Raw genomic sequence first — 21,831 nt, 5'->3', positions numbered from 1 at the left:
TGACAATGAAATCAAATTAATAAACACTGGTGTCAAAACCTTAAACCGCATATTTCTGATATGCATTCCAGTGTTTATGATTTATGGAACTACAAGTTGGGAGGGATTTTGAGGTTACAATTCTTATACAAGCATGAATGTTGAAGTTATACAGTTGTAGTTTTTTCCATGCCTGGTACCAATGGAAAATGTTTTATTATACATTTTTATATTTTATATATATTTACACCTATAATACCAAAGTTATTTAATGTAATATTTATATAAACATTTTAAAAAAAGTGTAAACTCTCTAATCACTTGCTAATCCACCTGCCATACAGAAGGGTGTAGTGTTCTTTGTTTTATTGACTCTGCTGAAATAATAAGGAGGCTCCTGAGAGAGAGAGAGAGCACATCAGAGCCTGTGGTAGCACACTGCACTTCACTAACCCTCCTTATGCACAAATCAATAATGCAGCTCTGCAGTTGGACTCCACACATGCCAGATTTATCTTGGTGACATTTCCAAGCCGCTACAGATAGATGCAAGATGTGCAAGAAAGAAAGAAAAAAAAAAGAAGTGGAGCAAAACACAATTACATAAAATGTATTTTATCATTAGAAATAAGATATTTATGTATGTCTGTGAACATGGACTGATTGTTTTGTCCATGCTGTAGTGATACTGCACTTCACACTTAGGAGCAGGCTTGAATGTCAATGTATTTACTCTTTGAAAATAAAAATAGGAACTGCTTCGTCCAGATTAAACGGGTCTTTCTCTATGCAAACACTTAAAACAAAAATGATCTTCTATAATTAGTTGTCAGTTTAATTACCATACACTCTACTTCCAATCAATTCTAAGAAGTAATTACAATTACTAAATAACAACTTGAATTCAATAAATTGAATCACGACTTCAAGATGTCCAAATTGAAATATGTGCGTCGACTGAAGCAATATTACTTCATTCTATGTTAAACCTATTGTTAAACTAGGCAAATACAATCATTGTTGAAATAATAATATCTGTGGGAGTATTAAAGACATTTGAATTAAGAAAGATATAAAGTATGTGTGTATTTGTGTGTGTAAAGAATATATGTGTATGTGTATATATCAGTGTGTGTGAGAGTGTTTGCGTGTGTGTGTGTGTGTGTTTGTGTATAGAATGAGAAGATGTTCGGTGAAATTTAATTCTACTCTTAATGGATTTGTTGTCACAAGAAGAAATCCAATGAAAAGTAATCTGAGTACAAGACCACGGAGAACTGCCAGCACTTAATATTTACTAAGTGAATGCATCTCCCATGAGGGGGCAGGATCTGCACATTCAGTTTCATAAGTGTTTTCAAAAAGGTTTTTAATAACAGGAATAAGGAAATCGCTAGCCACGAAGACCATCTGATTCATCAAGTCTTATACAATTAAAGAATTTGCATAAAGTATTACAATCATCTATACCACACAATCAGGAACGATTATAGTAGCAGTTCCCTAATTAAAGAGTAGAATAAGCAACAGTCAGCATCATTAAACACCTCTTGCAGTGCTCAGCCTGATGAAGGAGCAATTGGTAAATTCAGCATTACAGCTCCAGTCAAACCTTTCATATCACTCTATTTTTATCTATTGTATATTGAAATCAGTTGGCCAGAACTGCATTATGTGTGGGCTTAAGCCTGATTTATGCTTCTACAAACATATATGCTTAAACGTCTCTGTTTGTTGAGGCAGAGAAGGGGTTTCTGGGCTACCCTAGCTCGCAGAGGCTCACAGAGGAGGCAAGGCGCACATCTCAATAATCTCAACAACATGTTGCGTACTCCACCTCATCTGGCCTGGACATGTACAGAGGTCTCACAAAACTATGGGGCGCCGTTTGTGTCATACATAATTTCGTGCACATAATGAGTTATTTGTCCCCCGAAATGCACATTCCGTGCATATAATTCACATTTCTTGCACATAATTCATATTTTGTCCAACAAAATGCCCATTTTGTGCATTTAATTAATATGTTGTCCTACAAAATACGTATTTCATGCTTAGCATTTTTGTGGATGAAGAGTAAAATGTTCTTTGACTTCCGTGGACAGAATGAAAACCAGAGTAAGGCATTATGTCCATGAAATATTGTGGAGAAATACATTTTGTGAATGAAATGTAATAGGTGCATTTCATTTCATGGTTTCATCAGATATTGTCCATTTTGAAATGTGTATTTTGTGTACAGACACCCTTTCGTACACAAAATTATGTATGACATTATGTATGACACAAACAGCGCACCACAGAAAATAGGTTTCCGTTTCTGTGTTTCTTCTTTGTTTTCTGTAGATTCTGATTTGGTAAATGCAACTTTGCCCCCTATGTACGCGTCAACGTTACGTGCAAGTAAGTTGGCAGACACAGAAGCAGAAGCATAATTCAGCCTTCATGCAGGTTTATGAAGAATCATTAAGGTATGGTTATGGTTTAGATATCTCCAACACTAAAAAAACTAAACAATCCTTGAATGATTTCAGCAAGTTCTTCCATATCTACTTACCACCCTGCTAACACACAATGTTGCTGTAACAAATACTGAATAAAATGGAAGGTATTGCCTTCAGATTTTAATATTTTGCAGCCTGCTGTCTTCAGGCTCTCTAACAGTTGGGGGGGGGGCAGAGGTTGGAGGGGGGATAAACAAAATCTTAACCATATGATGGTGGAATTCCTTACATTTATATTTCATTATAAATACTGTACAGTAACTTGCAAAAATGTAACCAGACAAATTGGAACAGGGATGTGATACTTTAATTATAAAAAATAAGCTTAAATACTAAATAATGTATACTATCTACACATGTGTGTGTGTTTAGCTTTTCTACAGTTTAGCAAATATAGTGATTAGAGAAGGTAATCTTCCATGAGCCCTAGGGAGACAATTGTCCACTGTGTCTCTCTGATTGATGGCTTTGTTTCAGTTCCCTCAGTGGGGACTTTTATATCTTTCATTCTCAAACAGCAGCTACAGATGGCTGAGCTAATGGCCGCATCCATCAGTAATAGAAGAGTGATAGAGAACTGCTGGAAAATTGTAGATTTTCAAGATAAATAAATACAATCTGGAGAGTATGTGAAAAGTTTTGCTTCTGCACCAAGAAAATCATTACAAATCAGACTCAATTTGATTTTGAAAGCTTTGTGCTTTCCAAAAGTAATCGTTAAAAGTCCAAGGTTGTAAATGTGGCCTCTTATCTAGATACATAGAAAGTGCAGCATATTTTATACTTACGCAGAAAGTTTCAAGTTGTATTGCTAGTTTGAAATTAGTTAGCCAAGTAATTCTACAAAATAAAGAATTAGGGAAATGGGGGACTATGCTTAAGGTTGTGTGTTCTTAATAAACTCAGCAAAAAAAGAAACATGCTCTCACTTTCAACTGCTTTTATTTTCAGCAAACTTAACGTGTACATATTTGTATGAACATAAAAAGATTCAACAACTAAGACATAAACTGAACAAGTTTCCCAGACATGTGACTAACAGAAACGGAATAATGTGTCCCTGAACAAAGTGGGGGTCAAAATCAAAAGTAACAGTCAGTATCTGGTGTGGCCACCAGCTGCATTAAGTACTGCAGTGCATCTCCTCCTACATGGACTGCAATTTGCCAGTTCTTGCTGGTGATGTCTGGTAAGGACCTGCCTTACAACAGGCCTACAAGCCCTCAGTCCAGCCTCTCTCAGCCTACTGCGGACAGTCTGAGCATTGATGGAGGGATTGTGTGTTCCTGGTGTAACTCGGGCAGTTGTTGTTGCCATCCTGTACCTGTCCTGCAGATGTGATATTCGGATGTACCGATCCTGTGCAGGTGTTGTTACACGTGGTCTGCCACTGCGAGGACGATCAGCTGTCCTTCCTGTCTCACTGTAGCGCTTGGACCCTGGGCATCTTTCTTTTGGTGTTTTTCAGTCAGTAGAAAGGTCTCTTTAGTGTCCTAAGTTTTTATAACTGTGACCTTAATTGCCTACTGTAAGCTGTTAGAGTCTTAACGACCGTTCCACAGGTGCATGTTCATTAATTGTTTATGGTTAATTGAACAAGCATGGAAAACATTGTTTAAACCCTTTACAATAAAGATCTGTAAAGTTATTTGGATTTTTACAAAATTATCTTTAAAATACAGTGTCCTGAAAAAGGGACATTTCTTGTTTCGCTCAGTATATATAGTGACACTGAAAGAATCAAAATGGACTACAATTGAATAGACACAACTCCCTTATAAAGTGAGTTGTGGAGTTCAATAAGACCTAGCCAAAGTTAATGATTGGTGGATTATGCCTTCAACATGAAGACAGTGGTTTTAAATCAAATGGTTAATACCCTTTGCTCGTGCTTCATACTATGACCCCACCCCATTAAAAAAAAAAACATGTATTGTTAATTGTAATATATACACTCACCTAAAGGATTATTAGGAACACCATACTAATACTGTGTTTGACCCCCTTTCGCCTTCAGAACTGCCTTAATTCTACGTGGCATTGATTCAACAAGGTGCTGAAAGCATTCTTTAGAAATGTTGGCCCATATTGATAGGATAGCATCTTGCAGTTGATGGAGATTTGTGGGATGTACATCCAGGGCACGAAGCTCCCGTTCCACCACATCCCAAAGATGCTCTATTGGGTTGAGATCTGGTGACTGTGGGGGCCAGTTTAGTACAGTGAACTCATTGTCATGTTCAAGAAACCAATTTGAAATGATTTGACCTTTGTGACATGGTGCATTATCCTGCTGGAAGTAGCCATCAGAGGATGGGTACATGGTGGTCATAAAGGGATGGACATGGTCAGAAACAATGCTCAGGTAGGCCGTGGCATTTAAACGATGCCCAATTGGCACTAAGGGGCCTAAAGTGTGCCAAGAAAACATCCCCCACACCATTACACCACCACCACCAGCCTGCACAGTGGTAACAAGGCATGATGGATCCATGTTCTCATTCTGTTTACGCCAAATTCTGACTCTACCATCTGAATGTCTCAACAGAAATCGAGACTCATCAGACCAGGCAACATTTTTCCAGTCTTCAACTGTCCAATTTTGGTGAGCTTGTGCAAATTGTAGCCTCTTTTTCCTATTTGTAGTGGAGATGAGTGGTACCCGGTGGGGTCTTCTGCTGTTGTAGCCCATCCGCCTCAAGGTTGTACGTGTTGTGGCTTCACAAATGCTTTGCTGCATACCTCGGTTGTAACGAGTGGTTATTTCAGTCAAAGTTGCTCTTCTATCAGCTTGAATCAGTCGGCCCATTCTCCTCTGACCTCTAGCATCAACAAGGCATTTTCACCCACAGGACTGCCGCATACTGGATGTTTTTCCCTTTTCACACCATTCTTTGTAAACCCTAGAAATGGTTGTGCGTGAAAATCCCAGTAACTGAGCAGATTGTGAAATACTCAGACCGGCCCGTCTGGCACCAACAACCATGCCACGCTCAAAATTGCTTAAATCACCTTTCTTTCCCATTCAGACATTCAGTTTGGAGTTCAGGAGATTGTCTTGACCAGGACCACACCCCTAAATGCATTGAAGCAACTGCCATGTGATTGGCTGGTTAGATAATTGCATTAATGAGAAATTGAACAGGTGTTCCTAATAATCCTTTAGGTAAGTGTAGTTCCCGATACTACACCTAAACTACAAAATGACAGTGTGTGGAGTCGAAGTGTGAAGTGTTTTCAATTCGCTTTACTTTCATGTCATCAGAAGGCCCAGAGACCAGATTATGGACATTCATTTTAATTAAAAAAAACCCTCCTCTTTCAGGTTGGTTGATAAAACCAAAGAGGCCAGTGGGGCCAGAAGTAATGACCACAGTCCTGGTGCCAGCTGTCTTTTATTGTCAAACCATCAGATCCCCTGGCCCTTTTGCTCAGTGGTGTGCAATCCAGTCAACCAGTGAACTTCATATCCGTCTCATTTATAAAAAGCAGGAGATGGGCTATTCTAATTGAAAAATCCCTTTTTGCATTGAAAGGGACACTAATGACCTGCTGCAGGCAAGACCCTGGCTTGTGTGCTATCTGAGGGAAACATCTCCAAAAGATGTTCGTCATCGCGATGCTGTTTGAGAACAGCAAGTGAACCGTAAAGGGAGCAGATTTTTTTTTTAAAACAGCCTTCTGAATCGCCACATACTCACACACGAGACGCAGACAACCCCAGTAACCGAAAACGACCTTAAATTAAGTCAATCCTTGAAAGCTTCTAGTGTGATCCTTTTTTTTTTTTTTTTAGCTGTAACCTCGACCACAAGTGCTTCTCCTCAGCATTGTTTTTTTGGGTCAATTACCACCCGAGGGTGACTGGTCCTGAACACTGATTCGTTCTGAAAGGTGACGCAGCAACCTTTTCCTCACAGGCATGCCCCTGATACCCAAAGCCTGTCATGTGTAATAGAAGGGGGGAGTAAAGGGAAAGGAAAGTGAAAACTGTGTTTCCCAAGACCACATCTCTGAAACATGAACAAGGACTTGGCCTGAGGGGTGAACACTTCTCTTATAGACCCCAGAAAGCACTGTAAAGGCCTTTATCCCTAGGCTTTAAGTTCACAGAACATAAGGCACAATTGATTTTTCATTTGAATCCCTCCCCATCCTTTATATATATATATATATATATATATATATATATATATATATACTGTATGATATATATTTTTCTTAATAAGCTTTGAAGTTTCAGCTCCCAACGTGATTCTGAAGCTCAAGGGCAATGACAAAGAAACTCAGCGTGGAGCATACACTGTATGATCCCAAATGTTGAATCTGTGTGGTGCTCTTGTTAAATGTGTTTAATGAAAAGCACTGAGTTATTTTGAATCCCACAAAATCACTTTGAAGCTTAATTCAGTTGTAGGAGCTCGACTGAAAATGTTTTATTTTAGATGCCTGTAACAATCAGGACTCCTAGTGGAGAGACTAAACAGAAAGAATATATGTAAGTGAGACTATGTGCTGCTTCCATGGCAATTATACCTACTGTACACTGAACCACATTTATTTTTAGATCATAATTTACATCTTCCAAACATTACAGCATTCTCCAGGGCTTCCTGTGCTGTTCAGGTGTCATATTTGGACAATTAAATTAATGGAGATTGAAAAGCTACCCAAAAATGGGTTTTGAATTTTTGTTTTTTCTTTAATTATATTATTCTTACATCCTCCATTGTTTTCGATTAAATGATTCCTGATTCCAAGCTGCTGCTTCCTAGTCTCAGCCTGTTTGTACCCATGGGTGTTAGTAGAAATCTCAGTTCCAGTTCCAGTTTGATAAATAAATTCATAGGTTGTTACCTAAAGGGGGAGGGGCTTATAACTGTTACCATGGAACCTGAATGATTCATATTAGCTGCTTCCTGTTTCCTGCATACATTTGCATACGTGGAGTTCTACTTCCTCCTGAACAGCCATGCAACCTTTGGGTAGTATTCTCTTTTTCAGATAAAGGATTGTATTTGCAACTTATCGTTATCTTTCAAGTCGCGAATATTGCCCAAAGTGGGAGGGATTACTGTATAACCAGGCTTTTGCAAGGGAGGATGGTAGCAGACTGGTCACTCAACCAAGAAATTATGTTTACATAAGAAACATCTGGGAAGATCCATGGGCCACACCTGGAACAACAGTCACGGTCCACTGGAATAGAATGTAAAGAAATGTTGAATGTCCATTCAACATATATATACACTCACCTAAAGGATTATTAGGAACACCATACTAATACTGTGTTTGACCCCCTTTCGCCTTCAGAACTGCCTTAATTCTACGTGGCATTGATTCAACAAGGTGCTGAAAGCATTCTTTAGAAATGTTGGCCCATATTGATAGGATAGCATCTTGCAGTTGATGGAGATTTGTGGGATGCACATCCAGGGCACGAAGCTCTCGTTCCACCACATCCCAAAGATGTTCTATTGGGTTGAGATCTGGTGACTGTGGGGGCCAGTTTAGTACAGTGAACTCATTGTCATGTTCAGGAAACCAATTTGAAATGATTCGACCTTTGTGACATGGTGCATTATCCTGCTGGAAGTAGCCATCAGAGGATGGGTACATGGTGGTCATAAAGGGATGGACATGGTCAGAAACAATGCTCAGGTAGGCCGTGGCATTTAAACGATGCCCAATTGGCACTAAGGGGCCTAAAGTGTGCCAAGAAAACATCCCCCACACCATTACACCACCACCACCAGCCTGCACAGTGGTAACAAGGCATGATGGATCCATGTTCTCATTCTGTTTACGCCAAATTCTGACTCTACCATCTGAATGTCTCAACAGAAATCGAGACTCATCAGACCAGGCAACATTTTTCCAGTCTTCAACTGTCCAATGTTGGTGAGCTTGTGCAAATTGTAGCCTCTTTTTCCTATTTGTAGTGGAGATGAGTGGTAACCGGTGGGGTCTTCTGCTGTTGTAGCCCATCCGCCTCAAGGTTGTACGTGTTGTGGCTTCACAAATGCTTTGCTGCATACCTCGGTTGTAACGAGTGGTTATTTCAGTCAAAGTTGCTCTTCTATCAGCTTGAATCAGTCGGCCCATTCTCCTCTGACCTCTAGCATCAACAAGGCATTTTCGCCCACAGGACTGCCGCATACTGGATGTTTTTCCCTTTTCACACCATTCTTTGTAAACCCTAGAAATGGTTGTGCGTGAAAATCCCAGTAACTGAGCAGATTGTGAAATACTCAGACCGGCCCGTCTGGCACCAACAACCATGCTCAAAATTGCTTAAATCACCTTTCTTTCCCATTCAGACATTCAGTTTGGAGTTCAGGAGTTTGTCTTGACCAGGACCACACCCCTAAATGCATTGAAGCAACTGCCATGTGATTGGTTGGTTAGAAAATTGCATTAATGAGAAATTGAACAGGTGTTCCTAATAATCCTTTAGGTGAGTGTATATATATATATATATATATATATTAGGATTGTGACAAAGTTTGAATTCACATTAGTTGATGTTAATCTTTGCACTTATTTAGCAAATCAGAACTATGTCAAATACTAAACTAAATTCCCTGAAGGGGAAGCTGCCATCAGCAGCACCATCGCTTATTCTTCTCCAAGACTGTTGAAGACCTCATCTGGAATACTGTGTGCAGTCCTGGGCACCACACTTCAAGAAGGATATTGTTGTTCTAGAGGCAGTTCAGAGGAGAGCAGCCAGACTTATTCCAGGTCTGAAGGGGATGTCCTACTCGGAGAGACTGAGGGAACTGAACCTTTTCACCCTGGAACAGAGGAGACTACATGGGGACTTGATCCAAGTCTTCAAAATCATGAAAGGCATCAACCACATCAAACCAGAGGTACACATGCACCCAGGGACACAAATGGAAATTGGGCTTCAAGGCATTCAAAACGGAAAACAGGAGACACCTCTTTACACAGAGAGTAGTCACAATCTGGAACAAACTCCCCAGCGATGTGGTAGAAGCTGAAAGTTTGGGAACATTTAAAAATAGACTGGATAGGATCCTTGGATCATTTAGATATTAATGGACACCAAACAAGCACGATGGGTCGAATGGCCTCCTCTCATTTGTAAACTTTCTTATGTTCTTTATACACTCACCTAAAGGATTATTAGGAACACCTGTTCAATTTCTCATTAATGCAATTATCTAACCAACCAATCACATGGCAGTTGCTTCAATGCATTTAGGGGTGTGGTCCTGGTCAAGACAATCTCCTGAACTCCAAACTGAATGTCTGAATGGGAAAGAAAGGTGATTTAAGCAATTTTGAGCGTGGCATGGTTGTTGGTGCCAGACGGGCCGGTCTGAGTATTTCACAATCTGCTCAGTTACTGGGATTTTCACGCACAACCATTTCTAGGGTTTACAAAGAATGGTGTGAAAAGGGAAAAACATCCAGTATGCGGCAGTCCTGTGGGTGAAAATGCCTTGTTGATGCTAGAGGTCAGAGGAGAATGGGCCGACTGATTCAAGCTGATAGAAGAGCAACTTTGACTGAAATAACCACTCGTTACAACCGAGGTATGCAGCAAAGCATTTGTGAAGCCACAACACGTACAACCTTGAGGCGGATGGGCTACAACAGCAGAAGACCCCACCGGGTACCACTCATCTCCACTACAAATAGGAAAAAGAGGCTACAATTTGCACAAGCTCACCAAAATTGGACAGTTGAAGACTGGAAAAATGTTGCCTGGTCTGATGAGTCTCGATTTCTGTTGAGACATTCAGATGGTAGAGTCAGAATTTGGCGTAAACAGAATGAGAACATGGATCCATCATGCCTTGTTACCACTGTGCAGGCTGGTGGTGGTGGTGTAATGGTGTGGGGGATGTTTTCTTGGCACACTTTAGGCCCCTTAGTGCCAATTGGGCATCGTTTAAATGCCACGGCCTACCTGAGCATTGTTTCTGACCATGTCCATCCCTTTATGACCACCATGTACCCATCCTCTGATGGCTACTTCCAGCAGGATAATGCACCATGTCACAAAGGTCGAATCATTTCAAATTGGTTTCTTGAACATGACAATGAGTTCACTGTACTAAACTAGCCCCCACAGTCACCAGATCTCAACCCAATAGAGCATCTTTGGGATGTGGTGGAACGGGAGCATCGTGCCCTGGATGTGCATCCCACAAATTTCCATCAACTGCAAGATGCTATCCTATCAATATGGGCCAACATTTCTAAAGAATGCTTTCAGCACCTTGTTGAATCAATGCCACGTAGAATTAAGGCAGTTCTGAAGGCGAAAGGGGGTCAAACACAGTATTAGTATGGTGTTCCTAATAATCCTTTAGGTGAGTGTATATATAACACATAAAGGAAACTGTGCAGCAACTCATGGGCCAGAACGTCAATCTCCAGAGTCCCAGAACAGTCTCGGATAGAGAACCACAGTGGGCAGTGAGCAGAGAGTCCACCTCTGCCCTGCCATAGGTGCTCCAAATGTGCTGTACCACCAGTGGGCACCACTGTAAACTCCTCTGGAGAGGAGATCTGCCTCCAGGTTGGATAGACCGGGGAGATGCATTTCTTTGATGGAACGGAGACAGCAATTGTGTTGCAGGTGCATCCACAGAGCTCGGAACCACAAATGCAACGGCCTCATCAGGTTTGCACCACAGCTACGAGAAGGCTCAGCAGCCTCTGGCAAAGGGACACCATCACACTGCCTTTCCACCTGAAGAGGGAGAGGCAAGAGCAGATAGAGGCTACTCTCTCTTGCGCCATGGAGGCAATCCATGTCAACCGAACTGAAGTGCAGTCTGAGGAATTGGACCGTTGGCTGGTGTGGCTGAACGTTGTCGAGTCCTGTATTCACTGCCCACACCAGCCGAGCACCAGTGTATCAAGCCTCCAAAGTGCATTGTGTACCTCACAGTGAGGGTGTTTAAAAGCAACACCGAGGCTGAATATATCATGCTGCTGGCAGTGGAGATATCTCTCAGGCTCTCAAGGCACAAGGATCAGACTTGTTTCTCAATCCTAGAGCCCTAGGAGGTTGCTACAGACACAACCACAGGCTGCGGCAGATACTATACAGAGGAGCCCCTCATGTGGGTAGGATCTGTGTGGTAGACAGAGGACCAGCCTGGCCTTGGGTATATTGCTGTGCTACCTTTTTTAGAAAAAACCCTGTAAGAAAGGCACAACCACAGCAAATACAATATATAAATACACAATATATATGTACATATGTATATATACTAGCAATAGTAATATATAATATTACTATTATTATTATTATTATTATTATTATTATTATTATTATTATTATTATTAATAATAATAATGAAAACTCAATAGAAAAAGCGAAAATAGGTGTAGACCACAGAGCCCTGAGGTATAAAACTTCTAACTCTGAAACTGAACGAATATTAATATTATTATTAATATAATATTTCGAATAGACAAATTTGAAATAAATAAAACAGATTTTGTTTTTTCTCATGGTCTGGAGAGGTCCAAAATGAAAGTCAAAAAGGGGAAGTAGAACTCCATGCAAGCAAATGTACACAACCAGGAAACTTGAAGGGGTTGCTTATATAACACGTGGAGTAGCCAACAGGCTGCTCTGTTAGACAATGTGTTCCTTGAGGTTCCATGGTAACAGGCTTGAGCCCCTCCTCCTTTGGGTAGTATTCTCAACTTTAAAGATAAGCATAATTAAAATCCTCTCCAGCTAGCCTGCGCAGCCTGTCCTCAGCCTCCCTACACCCTCTCTCCACCCTCGAGAGATAATTTATAATGCACAGCAGCACAAGAGTTCACTCAGCACCTGCAAATCACACTGAATCCCATCACATAATTTCCTTTTCATTTTATTCTTGGCTCTTCTGAAAAGAAATATTAGAATTGTCAGGAAGCTTTGTTGAACAGATGAAAATGTATAATGAAAGCAAAAGGAATCTAGTAATAGTAATAGTAAAAGTAATATGACTTGATTTTATGGTTGGCACACAGTTACACATCCCCAGAAATGCAACTTGGAGGTGTTTTTTTGTTGGATCCCTGGAAGTTCATTTAGTGTGCAGCAAAGTGCAACAAATTCAGCTAGTTTGTCACAGGTTAGGTACTGTGAGGCTGTGGGGGTGGTGGGTATAATCCATGATTAAAGGCAAGGTATTAGCACATATCTATATATACCTGCTGACAAGCACAATTATGGGGGCAACAAAACATTATTTTGAAATCTAACTAAAGAAGGAAAACTGTACACAAATTATTGATTTATGCTAATGTTGTTTCTAATATATTGTCAAAGGGAATACATTTCCCAGGCATTGGAGCTTGTTTACACCCAGAGAGTATTTTACTTTATACAGTGCCTTGCGAAAGTATTCCCCTTTGAATTTTTCCTATTTTATTGCATTACAACCTGTAATTTAAATGGATTTTTATTTGTATTTCATGTAATGGAGATACACAAAATAGTCCAAATTGGTGAAGTGAAATGAAAAAAATAACTTAAAAAATTATAAAAATCTAAAAAGTAAAAAACAGAAAAGTGGTCAGAATTGAAGGAATGATGGATGAGGGAAAGCTGTTTCAGTCTTCCAGATATTTGAGACTGGGACGGAGGTTCACCTTCCAGTAGGACAATGACCCTAATCATACTGTTAAAGCAACAATTGAGTGGTTTAAGGGGAAACATTTAAATGTCTTGGAATGGCCTAGTCAAAGCCCAGACCTCAATCCAATTGAGAATCTGTGGTATGACTTGCTATACACCAGCGGAACCCATCCAACTTGAAGGAGCTGGAGCAGCTTTGCCTTGAAGAATGGGCAAAAATCCCAGTGGCTAGATGTGCCAAGCTTTTGGGGCTTTTGTGCCCAAAAAGACTTGCAGCTGTAATTGCTGCAAAAGGTGGCTCTACAAAGTATTGAGGGGGGGTGAATAGTTATGCACGCTCAAGTTTTCAGTTTTTCTGTCTTATTTCTTGTTTGTTTCACAATAAAACATATATTGCATCTTCAATGTGGTAGGCATGTTGTGTAAATCAAATGATACAACCCCCAAAAAATCGATTTTAATTCCAGGTTGTAAGGCAACAAAATAGGAAAAATGCCAAGTGGGGTGAATACTTTCGCAAGGCACTGTAGTACCATGGTAACCAGGGAAGGAAATATTAAAACATTTTGTGTCCAGTTACCATTCAAGGTGAAGAAATTTAAAATTATTATTATTTTTAAAACAAAGCACAAGTCGTTATGCAAACAAAATTCAGATTCCTCTGCCTTTCAATTTGAACATATCTTATACAGACAATGTTATCTGAAGCCTGCTGTGTGTTTGTATATGTAGCCATGCTTCCATGACCAGACACCCACAATTCCTTGTATACAGAAGTACTTCTGTTTAAGGCCTTACCTTTTGCAGTTATTGCTGGCTGCTCCCCCAGCAGTAGTTTTAGTCTCTTGGCATGGATTTTCCCCTGGTAATGTGACTGTGCAACCACTGCTGAGGTGAAAGACATGTTACACAGTGTGCAGCATTTATTCTTGTCCACATCGCCCTCCTCGTTACCCTGCATTGAAGCACATAAACAGATTCATATCAACTCAGTTGTATATATAATGTATTTGTTTATTTTAAATGGTGGCATTAAACCTCTAAAACAATTCTGTGGAGATCCCTTGGCCTGTGCTAATAGAGACATAATGAAGGAGTATTTGAGTACAAGTTGTGTAGTCACTTTACCAAGCCTGATAATTGTGTGAAAGCTTTTCATCACGTTGGGAAAATAATAAATAAACTTCCTGGTTTTAATTAGTTGCCTGTGTTCCTGAAGGAGTGTTCCACAGCTCTACTGTACATCTGTCACTTCAGTGCTTTCATTTACTATGGCTTTAACCAGGTAAAGTCACAATTAGATTTTACTGTTTTACATTGAGGGAGCATTGTGGTAGCTAATACAGTTACCTTCTAACAAGTTGTAAAAAATCCAATTAAGTGGTGCAGTGAGGATGCTACAGTGAGGGGAAAAAGTATTTGATCCCCTGCTGATTTTGTACATTTGCCCACTGACAAAGATATGATCAGTCTATAATTTTAATGGTAGGTGTAAAGAGGAATAAATAATCAGCATTAATTTGATTTTCGCTGCAATGACAGTGTATGATTACTTTCTTTTTTTGCCATTGATTATAATAACCTGCGAGGAGAAGTGCTATTATCGAACCACTCATCTATGAAAAAGAAGATACATAATACATACATATCATATCATCACTTCAGCCTATATCAATCCACTGCTGGCCTCCTCAAGATGTTATCACCTGCTTTGATCTACAGCTTCTCTTTTCCATGTCATGCCTACAGAGGTTATGATTTAATCTTCCCATCTTTAATGTGGTCTTCTTCTAGGTCATTTTTCATCTCTTGGGATCCATTCAGTAGCTTGCTTTGTCCATTTCGATCTGTTCTTCTTGCAATGTGTCCGGCCCAATGCCATTTTAACATTGTCACTCTTTCAACAATGTCACACATTTTAGTGTGTTCTCAGATCCATTCATTTTATTCCAAGTTTACATCTTTCCATGCTCCTTTGTGTTGCCTGCAGTTTCTGTATCACTTTTGTGTAAAGTGACCAGGTTTCACAGCCATAAGTGAGCACTGGTAGTATGCACTGATCAAATACTTTTCTCTTCAGGCAAGTGGGCAGATATACTTTCATGTTAAACATGACTTTTGTTTTACTGAGGTTCATTTTCAGTCCAATTTTCTTACTTGCATATAAGAGGTCTTCAGCTGTTTTTGCAAATATAATGTCGGAAGTCGGAAGCACTGCCTAAGGGGGAGGGGTTTCTGTGCACTTCCGCGGGAACCCGATCAAAACGTCACTCTATCAAAGCTGCCATTGGCCCCTGCGCTCGTCACTCAGAACAGGTCCCTTCCCTCTTCCTGTACTATAAAACGTGACGTCAGCGCAGGTTCGTCCTCTTTTGCCTCTTCGCTGGACTCAGGAACGTAAGCTCTCTGTGTCTGTGTTTGTAATAAACATTCAAACTGTGTATTTCGGCTGGCTGGCTCACTTCATGGTGTTGTTCACCACCGTTTTCGCTACACATCGTCTCTGTCTTGTGTGTGTTTAGTTATTATTGATAGCTAATCCTGATTCTGTCCCGTTCGCGCACCGGAGGTCTGGCTGCGTTTCGGTTTCAGTTTCGTTCACAAGAAGAGCCTTTTAAAAATAATAGTCATGTTTATATAGTGCTATATATATTCCAACTGCTTGCTGTGTTGGTTTTTTGTTCACAGGGCTTTTTCCTCCACAGCAGGAGCGCTAGCAGCGCTAGCAGCGGTGTGTCGTAAGAGATCTCGCCCGCGTGAGGTACTCCTCCGCCGGCTTGCGCCCACACTACAGCCCGCAGCTGCAGCTGTAGGAGATCTCGCTCTCTCGGTTCGCCGAGAACGAGCACTGCTAGCCCTCCCGGTCCGTGCGTGCGTGCCTCGGTTTTAGATCCCGCTACGGCTGGTGGTCTACTACCCTTGGCCCCCGCGGACCCCGGACTCCGCATCACCCGGTGTCCCCGGAAATCCCGGCACACACGGTGTGGTTAAGTCTATGGGCCTATGCGGCGCTTGTATCCAGCACCTGGTGCTTGGTATACACTCTGTTCAGTCCGGCAACAGCAAGGTTGCTTGTGGTTGGTGTCGCAGCGCCCCTGTGTATATAAACATTGCCGGGTGGAGACGCACTTACAGCGGCGGGCCCACTAGGCACGCCACTTGTTGCAGAGGCTTTTCAGTTGTTGTGTGCCCCCGGTGCAAACACTGACCGGCGCCTCTGCTGCACGTTTCCCTGTGCACGCGCGTGTGCGCTTGGCGCTCGACGATGAGCTCCTCTCGTGCCCACCACTGTGCCGCTTGCAGCTACCGTACCTTGCCCGCCTGGAGTGGGGAAGTCTTATGCTCTGTCTGTCTGGGCACCGACAGCGGGCGCGATTTGGCCGTGACTTCCGGGTCCGCTACAGCGCGACCGGAGGTCCACCATCTTGCCGGGCGCCGCCGCACTCGCCGCCGCACCCGGCGATTCCCCACTCCGGCGAGTGACATACCACCAGGATGGTAGTGCTGGGGACAGCCGCGCCTCCTGCGCCGGCGTCCCCACCTACTCCCACTGCTGCACCGGCTGTCGCTCCCGCACCTGCCACGCCACCCCAGCCTGACGTGCGAGCCCTCAGGTGCTATTTGAAACGCACTAAGGACATTCGGCGCTCAGACCAACTGTTTGTGTCTTATGGAGTGCGGACACTGGGCCAGGCGCTTTCAAAGCAGCGCCTCTCGCATTGGATTGTGGACACCATTACCATGGCCTACGAGTCTACCGGGACCCCAGTGCCTGATCACCTGGTGGCCCACTCGACTCGAGGCGTTGCCACATCGTGAGCCCTTTTTCAAGGTGCCCCCTTGGCAGACATTTGTGCGGCTGCAGCTTGGGCCTCGCCGCTTACATTTGCCCGGTTCTACAGGTTGGATGTGACGGGACCGGTCCCTTCCATTGGGAACCCGGTGTTGGCTGCAGTCGAGCCCCAGTCACCTGCAGGCTCTGGCTCCTGCCTTTCCTCTCCCAGTCTGCACCTGTAGGTGCATCCTGAGGGAGCTAGTGAACCGTGTCTTTCCCTTCCACCGGACTATGCCTTCCAGTCTAGCACCCACGCGAGCTGCTCCTGGATGTACAGACAGCCCTGTCAATGTGTTCCCGGGGCTTGTCGTGCAGCCTACAGGCATGTTGCCTTACGAGGCCGCCCTGTATATAGTTCGTTCATTGTAATTGTGTTGCGGTGGTGCATGCGTTTGGCCTGTACCCCGCTCTGTGTATTGGTCAGCAGGTCTGTGGCCCGCTCTGGCTGTATTACGCCATAGAGCAGGGGACCGCTGTTGTTGTCCTCCAGCGGAGGGCACTTGAGTTCTCCAGTGCCCCGCTGTGTACATAGTTAATTTATTCACACGGTAGAGCTGTAGTTGCCCTGTGTTAACTGCTCCTGTGTTCCACGTGTGGCGCATGAGCCAGCTCCTGCACCCCGTGATGTATATATGTGTATATATGTATTATGTGTTAAACAGCAGGACTGTGGCTTCATTCTAAAATTGTAGAATGGAGTTCACTGCCGATGTTTCCAGCTGATGGCACTTGAGTTTCGCTGCTGTGTGCATAGTTCATTGGTCAGCAGGTCTGTGGCCCGCTCTGGCTGTGTGCCATAGAGCAAGAGTCCACTGCTGCTGCCCTCAGCGGTAAGTATGTGAGCAGGCTCTCGTGTTCCGCTGTGTATATAGTTCCTTTGTTAACACAGTAGAGCTAAGGTTACCCTGCGTTAGCCGGTCTAACCAGCAGGCGTCAACTGCTCCTGTGTTCCATGGGCGGCGCATGAGTTCATTCCTGCGCCCCGAGGTGTATATAGTTAGTTTGTACGAAATCTAATTGTCAGCACAATGGAGCTCTTCCACTCTGTACTGTTTAGTTGAGTTGGATGCTCTTGTGCTGCGTGCTGACAGCATGAAGTCTTGCTGTCACGTGATATGTATGTAATGTATATTGTTCAGCTCGGCTACTCTGTTGACTAGCCAGCTATGTATTATATTTTTCCCATTGGGTCTGTGGCCCCGTTCCTATTGGATCAGGGGTCCACTGCCATGATATTGCGCGGAGGCCGCCAAGTGCTTGATTGCCCGCGCCAGATATTGTGCAAGTAGATTTGGCCTCGCTCCTAGCTGCACTAGTAGAGCAGCCGGCCTTGCTCTTGTAAGCAGAGGGCGTAAGAGTTGACCTCTGTAGCCCCGCTTTGTATATGCTGATTGCAGACAGTTCCTAGTAGAGCGTGACTACGGTCCTCGCTCCTGGACGGCTCAGGTGTGGCCCTACGGGGCCCCTGAGGTTACTGTCTGGAGTTGTGTTGCCGAGGTCCCCTAGCGGTGCACCTCGGGGCAGGCTCCCTTATCAGCTCGCTGCCTCCTCCCGTGCGACAGTTTTGTTATACAGTAACCCCTCCCCCTTGGGCAGTGCTTCCGACTTGAAAGATAACGATAGGTTGCGTATGCAACCCCGGTTACCTGAAAAAGGAAGCACTGCCCAAGGGTTGCAAGGTCGCGCGGAAGTCCTGGCTCCTGGTAAAAGAGAACGAACCTGTGCTGACTAGTTTTATAGAACAGGAAATGGGAAGTCACCTGTTCTGAGTGACAAGCGCAGGGGCCAATGGCAGCTTTGATTGAGTGACATTTCGATCGGGTTCCCGCGGAAGTGCGTAGAAACCCCTCCCCCTTGGGCAGTGCTTCCTTTTTCAGATAACCGGGGTTGCATACGCAACCTATTGATATCACTGGCAAATCGTAAATTGTTCAAATGAGTGCAGATGAACTTGATTCCTTTTTCTTCCCAGTCCAAATTTTTGAACATTTCTTCAAGAGTTCCCGGGCAGAATTTGAGAGATTTTGTCTCCTTGACCTACTCCTTTACAAATCATGATCTTGTCAGTGACATGATGGGGTTGGATTTTTTATATTGCATAGTTGTAGAGATATGTCATATGAATTGTATATGTTTCCTCAATGTTTTATTTTCTTAGATCTCTGATGACTGAGATTGTATATATTGAATCAAATGCTTTCTCATAGTCAACAAAGACCAGGCACAGAGGAAGCTAATTTTCTCTGCATCTTACCAATACTTTTCATACAGCTTGTAGCCTGTATGAATATAAAGAAAAAGAATGAAAGTGCCTGCTTTGTTTTAGCATTGAGGTGGAAAACAAGCCTTTTGTTGATCAAGAAGAGAAACACAAATTGTAAAGTTACATTTCTGGTATACGAATGGTCTGTTATTTCTTCAAAGCTAATGGTGACCTTTCCTAGTTACAGTAAATCAAAAAAGATCGAACACCAGAGGTCTGACTTTCTCCACTGGAAACTTTGAGCAAATTGACCAACTCATTTATTTTCTGTAGGTTGGGGAAATAAGAACCTAGAAGTTTGGTAGTGGGCAACATTGTGGAGTAGTGGTTAGGGCTCTGGGTTCAATCCCAGATGGTGGACACTCCTGTTCTACCCTTGAGCAAGGTACTGTACCTAGCTTGCCCCCCCAAAAAAAAAAAAAAAAAAAAAAAACACTGTAAAAATCACAGATTTTGATTTTTGAGACATGGGACAAAACAGAGTGCAATATTTAAAAAATAAAATCTTGTGCGCAGCCAAATTAAACTACATGAATGTATCTAACATGTACTAAGCTACTGAGCCTTATGTTCCTTAAGCCCTATGTTCCCTCAGCCTTGTTTCCTGAATCTTATGTTCCCTCAACCCTATCTCAGCTAGAGTTGATAACGATCTATCCAAAAAAAGCAATATATGCTGTCATGCCACATATTTAGTATTTATACTATTTCTATATTTAATATAATTAAAATATACTTGAAAACCACAAAAACATGATGACTTCACATTGAATGTCAACTCCGTCATTGGCCTGTCACCACCGTCAGACAGAAAATCTGATGGTGTTGACATATTAGGCATTTCTTTCACAAAACAAATGGTCATGTAGTAGCCATTTTGTTTTTTCTGTTGATGCTAGATGCTAATAGAACCTACTTCAGGAGAATAAAATTATCTAAACATTTCAAATAATTTCCTCAGAAATTGGAAGACGGTGTTGACATATCATGGTTGTGACACAGGGAATATTAACATTAAGATTTTAAATATTCTAAATCTATAAAACTTACCAGAGCCTGTCTGACATTGATGCACTCTGCAGAGGTGGAAGGTGGCAAGGTTTCAGAGTGACAGCTGCCCCTGATATTGCCTGATTTAATTACATTTTAATGAATGTCTGACAGTGTTGACAAAAACTGAGGACACAACTTTGAAACCTTATGAAACACGCATGTTTTGTTGAAAAACAACCTTGCTCTGATATGAGATATTAGGGTCATTTTACGGGAATGGGACAAATTGGAGTTCCAAATATTTTTTTAAATGTTATTTTTTTCATTGAAACAATATGAATGAAGTATTTCAAGATCTCATCTGTATGGAAATGTATTTGGCCGAGCTGAAATTTTAGTATTTTTATATATTTGGGGATTTTTATTTTGTTAAACTTATGCATTTGTCATTACCGAAACACTAATAAAATGAAAAATACACACCATATTGATTAAATATTATAATATTACATATTAATACAAAATAATAATTCATATTTAGAAAAATAAAAACAGATTTTTAGTTTTTATTGACTATTAAAATGAAATATAAATGTATTCTTTGGAAGTGCATGAGGTTTTGTATAGATATTTTTTATTGTAAAATCAGTTAGCAGTGAAAAAAACATACCAAACTTCTTTATTATTTCAGACATGAATCCTCTGAACCCCTTGACAGTATAACCCTCACCCCTGATACTGCAGCTGCAGTTTTATTTGTTAAGATAGCCTTTGTTACGGTGATGACACTATAGTAACGGTAAGGACAGCTTGTTACGGTGATGACACTATAGTAATGGTAAGGACAGCTTGTTACGGTAATGACACTTAAAGATTTCAAATTTGATTTAAAACATTATCTAAAAGACAAATAACACTGCAAAGCTTCTGAAAAACAGTTTTTATTGTAAATATTTGTACTTTAGAACATGCAATCATAACAATTTCTATCTTTAAAGTAATCGAACCACCAAACAAAATAGTGTCAGGCTAAATTAATGCGTCATACTCTAACTTACAAATTCATGTTCTTAACTTTTAACATGTAGCATCATGTCTGTGCCAAATGCAGTCAGTAAAACATTTCATATTTTTTTATTATTATTTGTTGTTGTTCTCAATACTTTTTACAAGAGTTGCTTTTTTTTCTTTAAACCTGACAAGAAGTGTAATAGTGTTGATCAAGAAGGGGTTTCTTTGAATTTCCCATATTATGAATTTGGATTTCTGTTGCTTTCAGATCAAGTGTTCATCCATTTTGGAGGAAAGAAATCCTTAAAAAGTAAGTGTTCATACCCCCAGCTTTAAATACACTGCCTCAAATACCACTGCATCTACTTGGACATGGCGTTGTGTCACTTGTTCAGGTGCAGAAATCAAAGTGATTACTTTTAGTATACCAAATTTTGTCTTCGATACGTGGCCAAAAGAAACGGTTCCTGCCAACGCAGTGCATCACCTTAACTTCAACTGCTTCAGCATCCACATCTTCAATGATTCCTGGGTATGGATCATTATCATACAAATCGATGCACCATCTCCCAATGAGTTCGTCATTAACATCATCCACTGGTTGAAGTGGAGTGTTTTGTGT

The 21,831-nt window shown here is 41.7% G+C and overlaps 1 protein-coding gene across 1 annotated transcript in view; it reads right to left on the bottom strand.

The window, feature by feature from the left end:
* zmat4b (zinc finger, matrin-type 4b) overlaps window positions 1-21,831 on the bottom strand; it is a 215,447-nt gene that overhangs the window by 80,875 nt on the left and 112,741 nt on the right. Inside the window, exon 4 of the mRNA XM_066714559.1 lies at window positions 13,906-14,062. Coding sequence (XP_066570656.1) covers window positions 13,906-14,062 — 157 coding nt within the window. The remainder of the gene's footprint in view (window positions 1-13,905; window positions 14,063-21,831) is intronic.

This window comes from Amia ocellicauda, chromosome 9 (assembly GCF_036373705.1).
Source record: "Amia ocellicauda isolate fAmiCal2 chromosome 9, fAmiCal2.hap1, whole genome shotgun sequence".
Classification (NCBI taxonomy): Eukaryota; Metazoa; Chordata; class Actinopteri; order Amiiformes; family Amiidae; genus Amia; species Amia ocellicauda.
The sequence above is the reverse complement of the archived record's forward strand: the minus strand, read 5'-3'. Positions and strand labels throughout refer to the sequence as shown.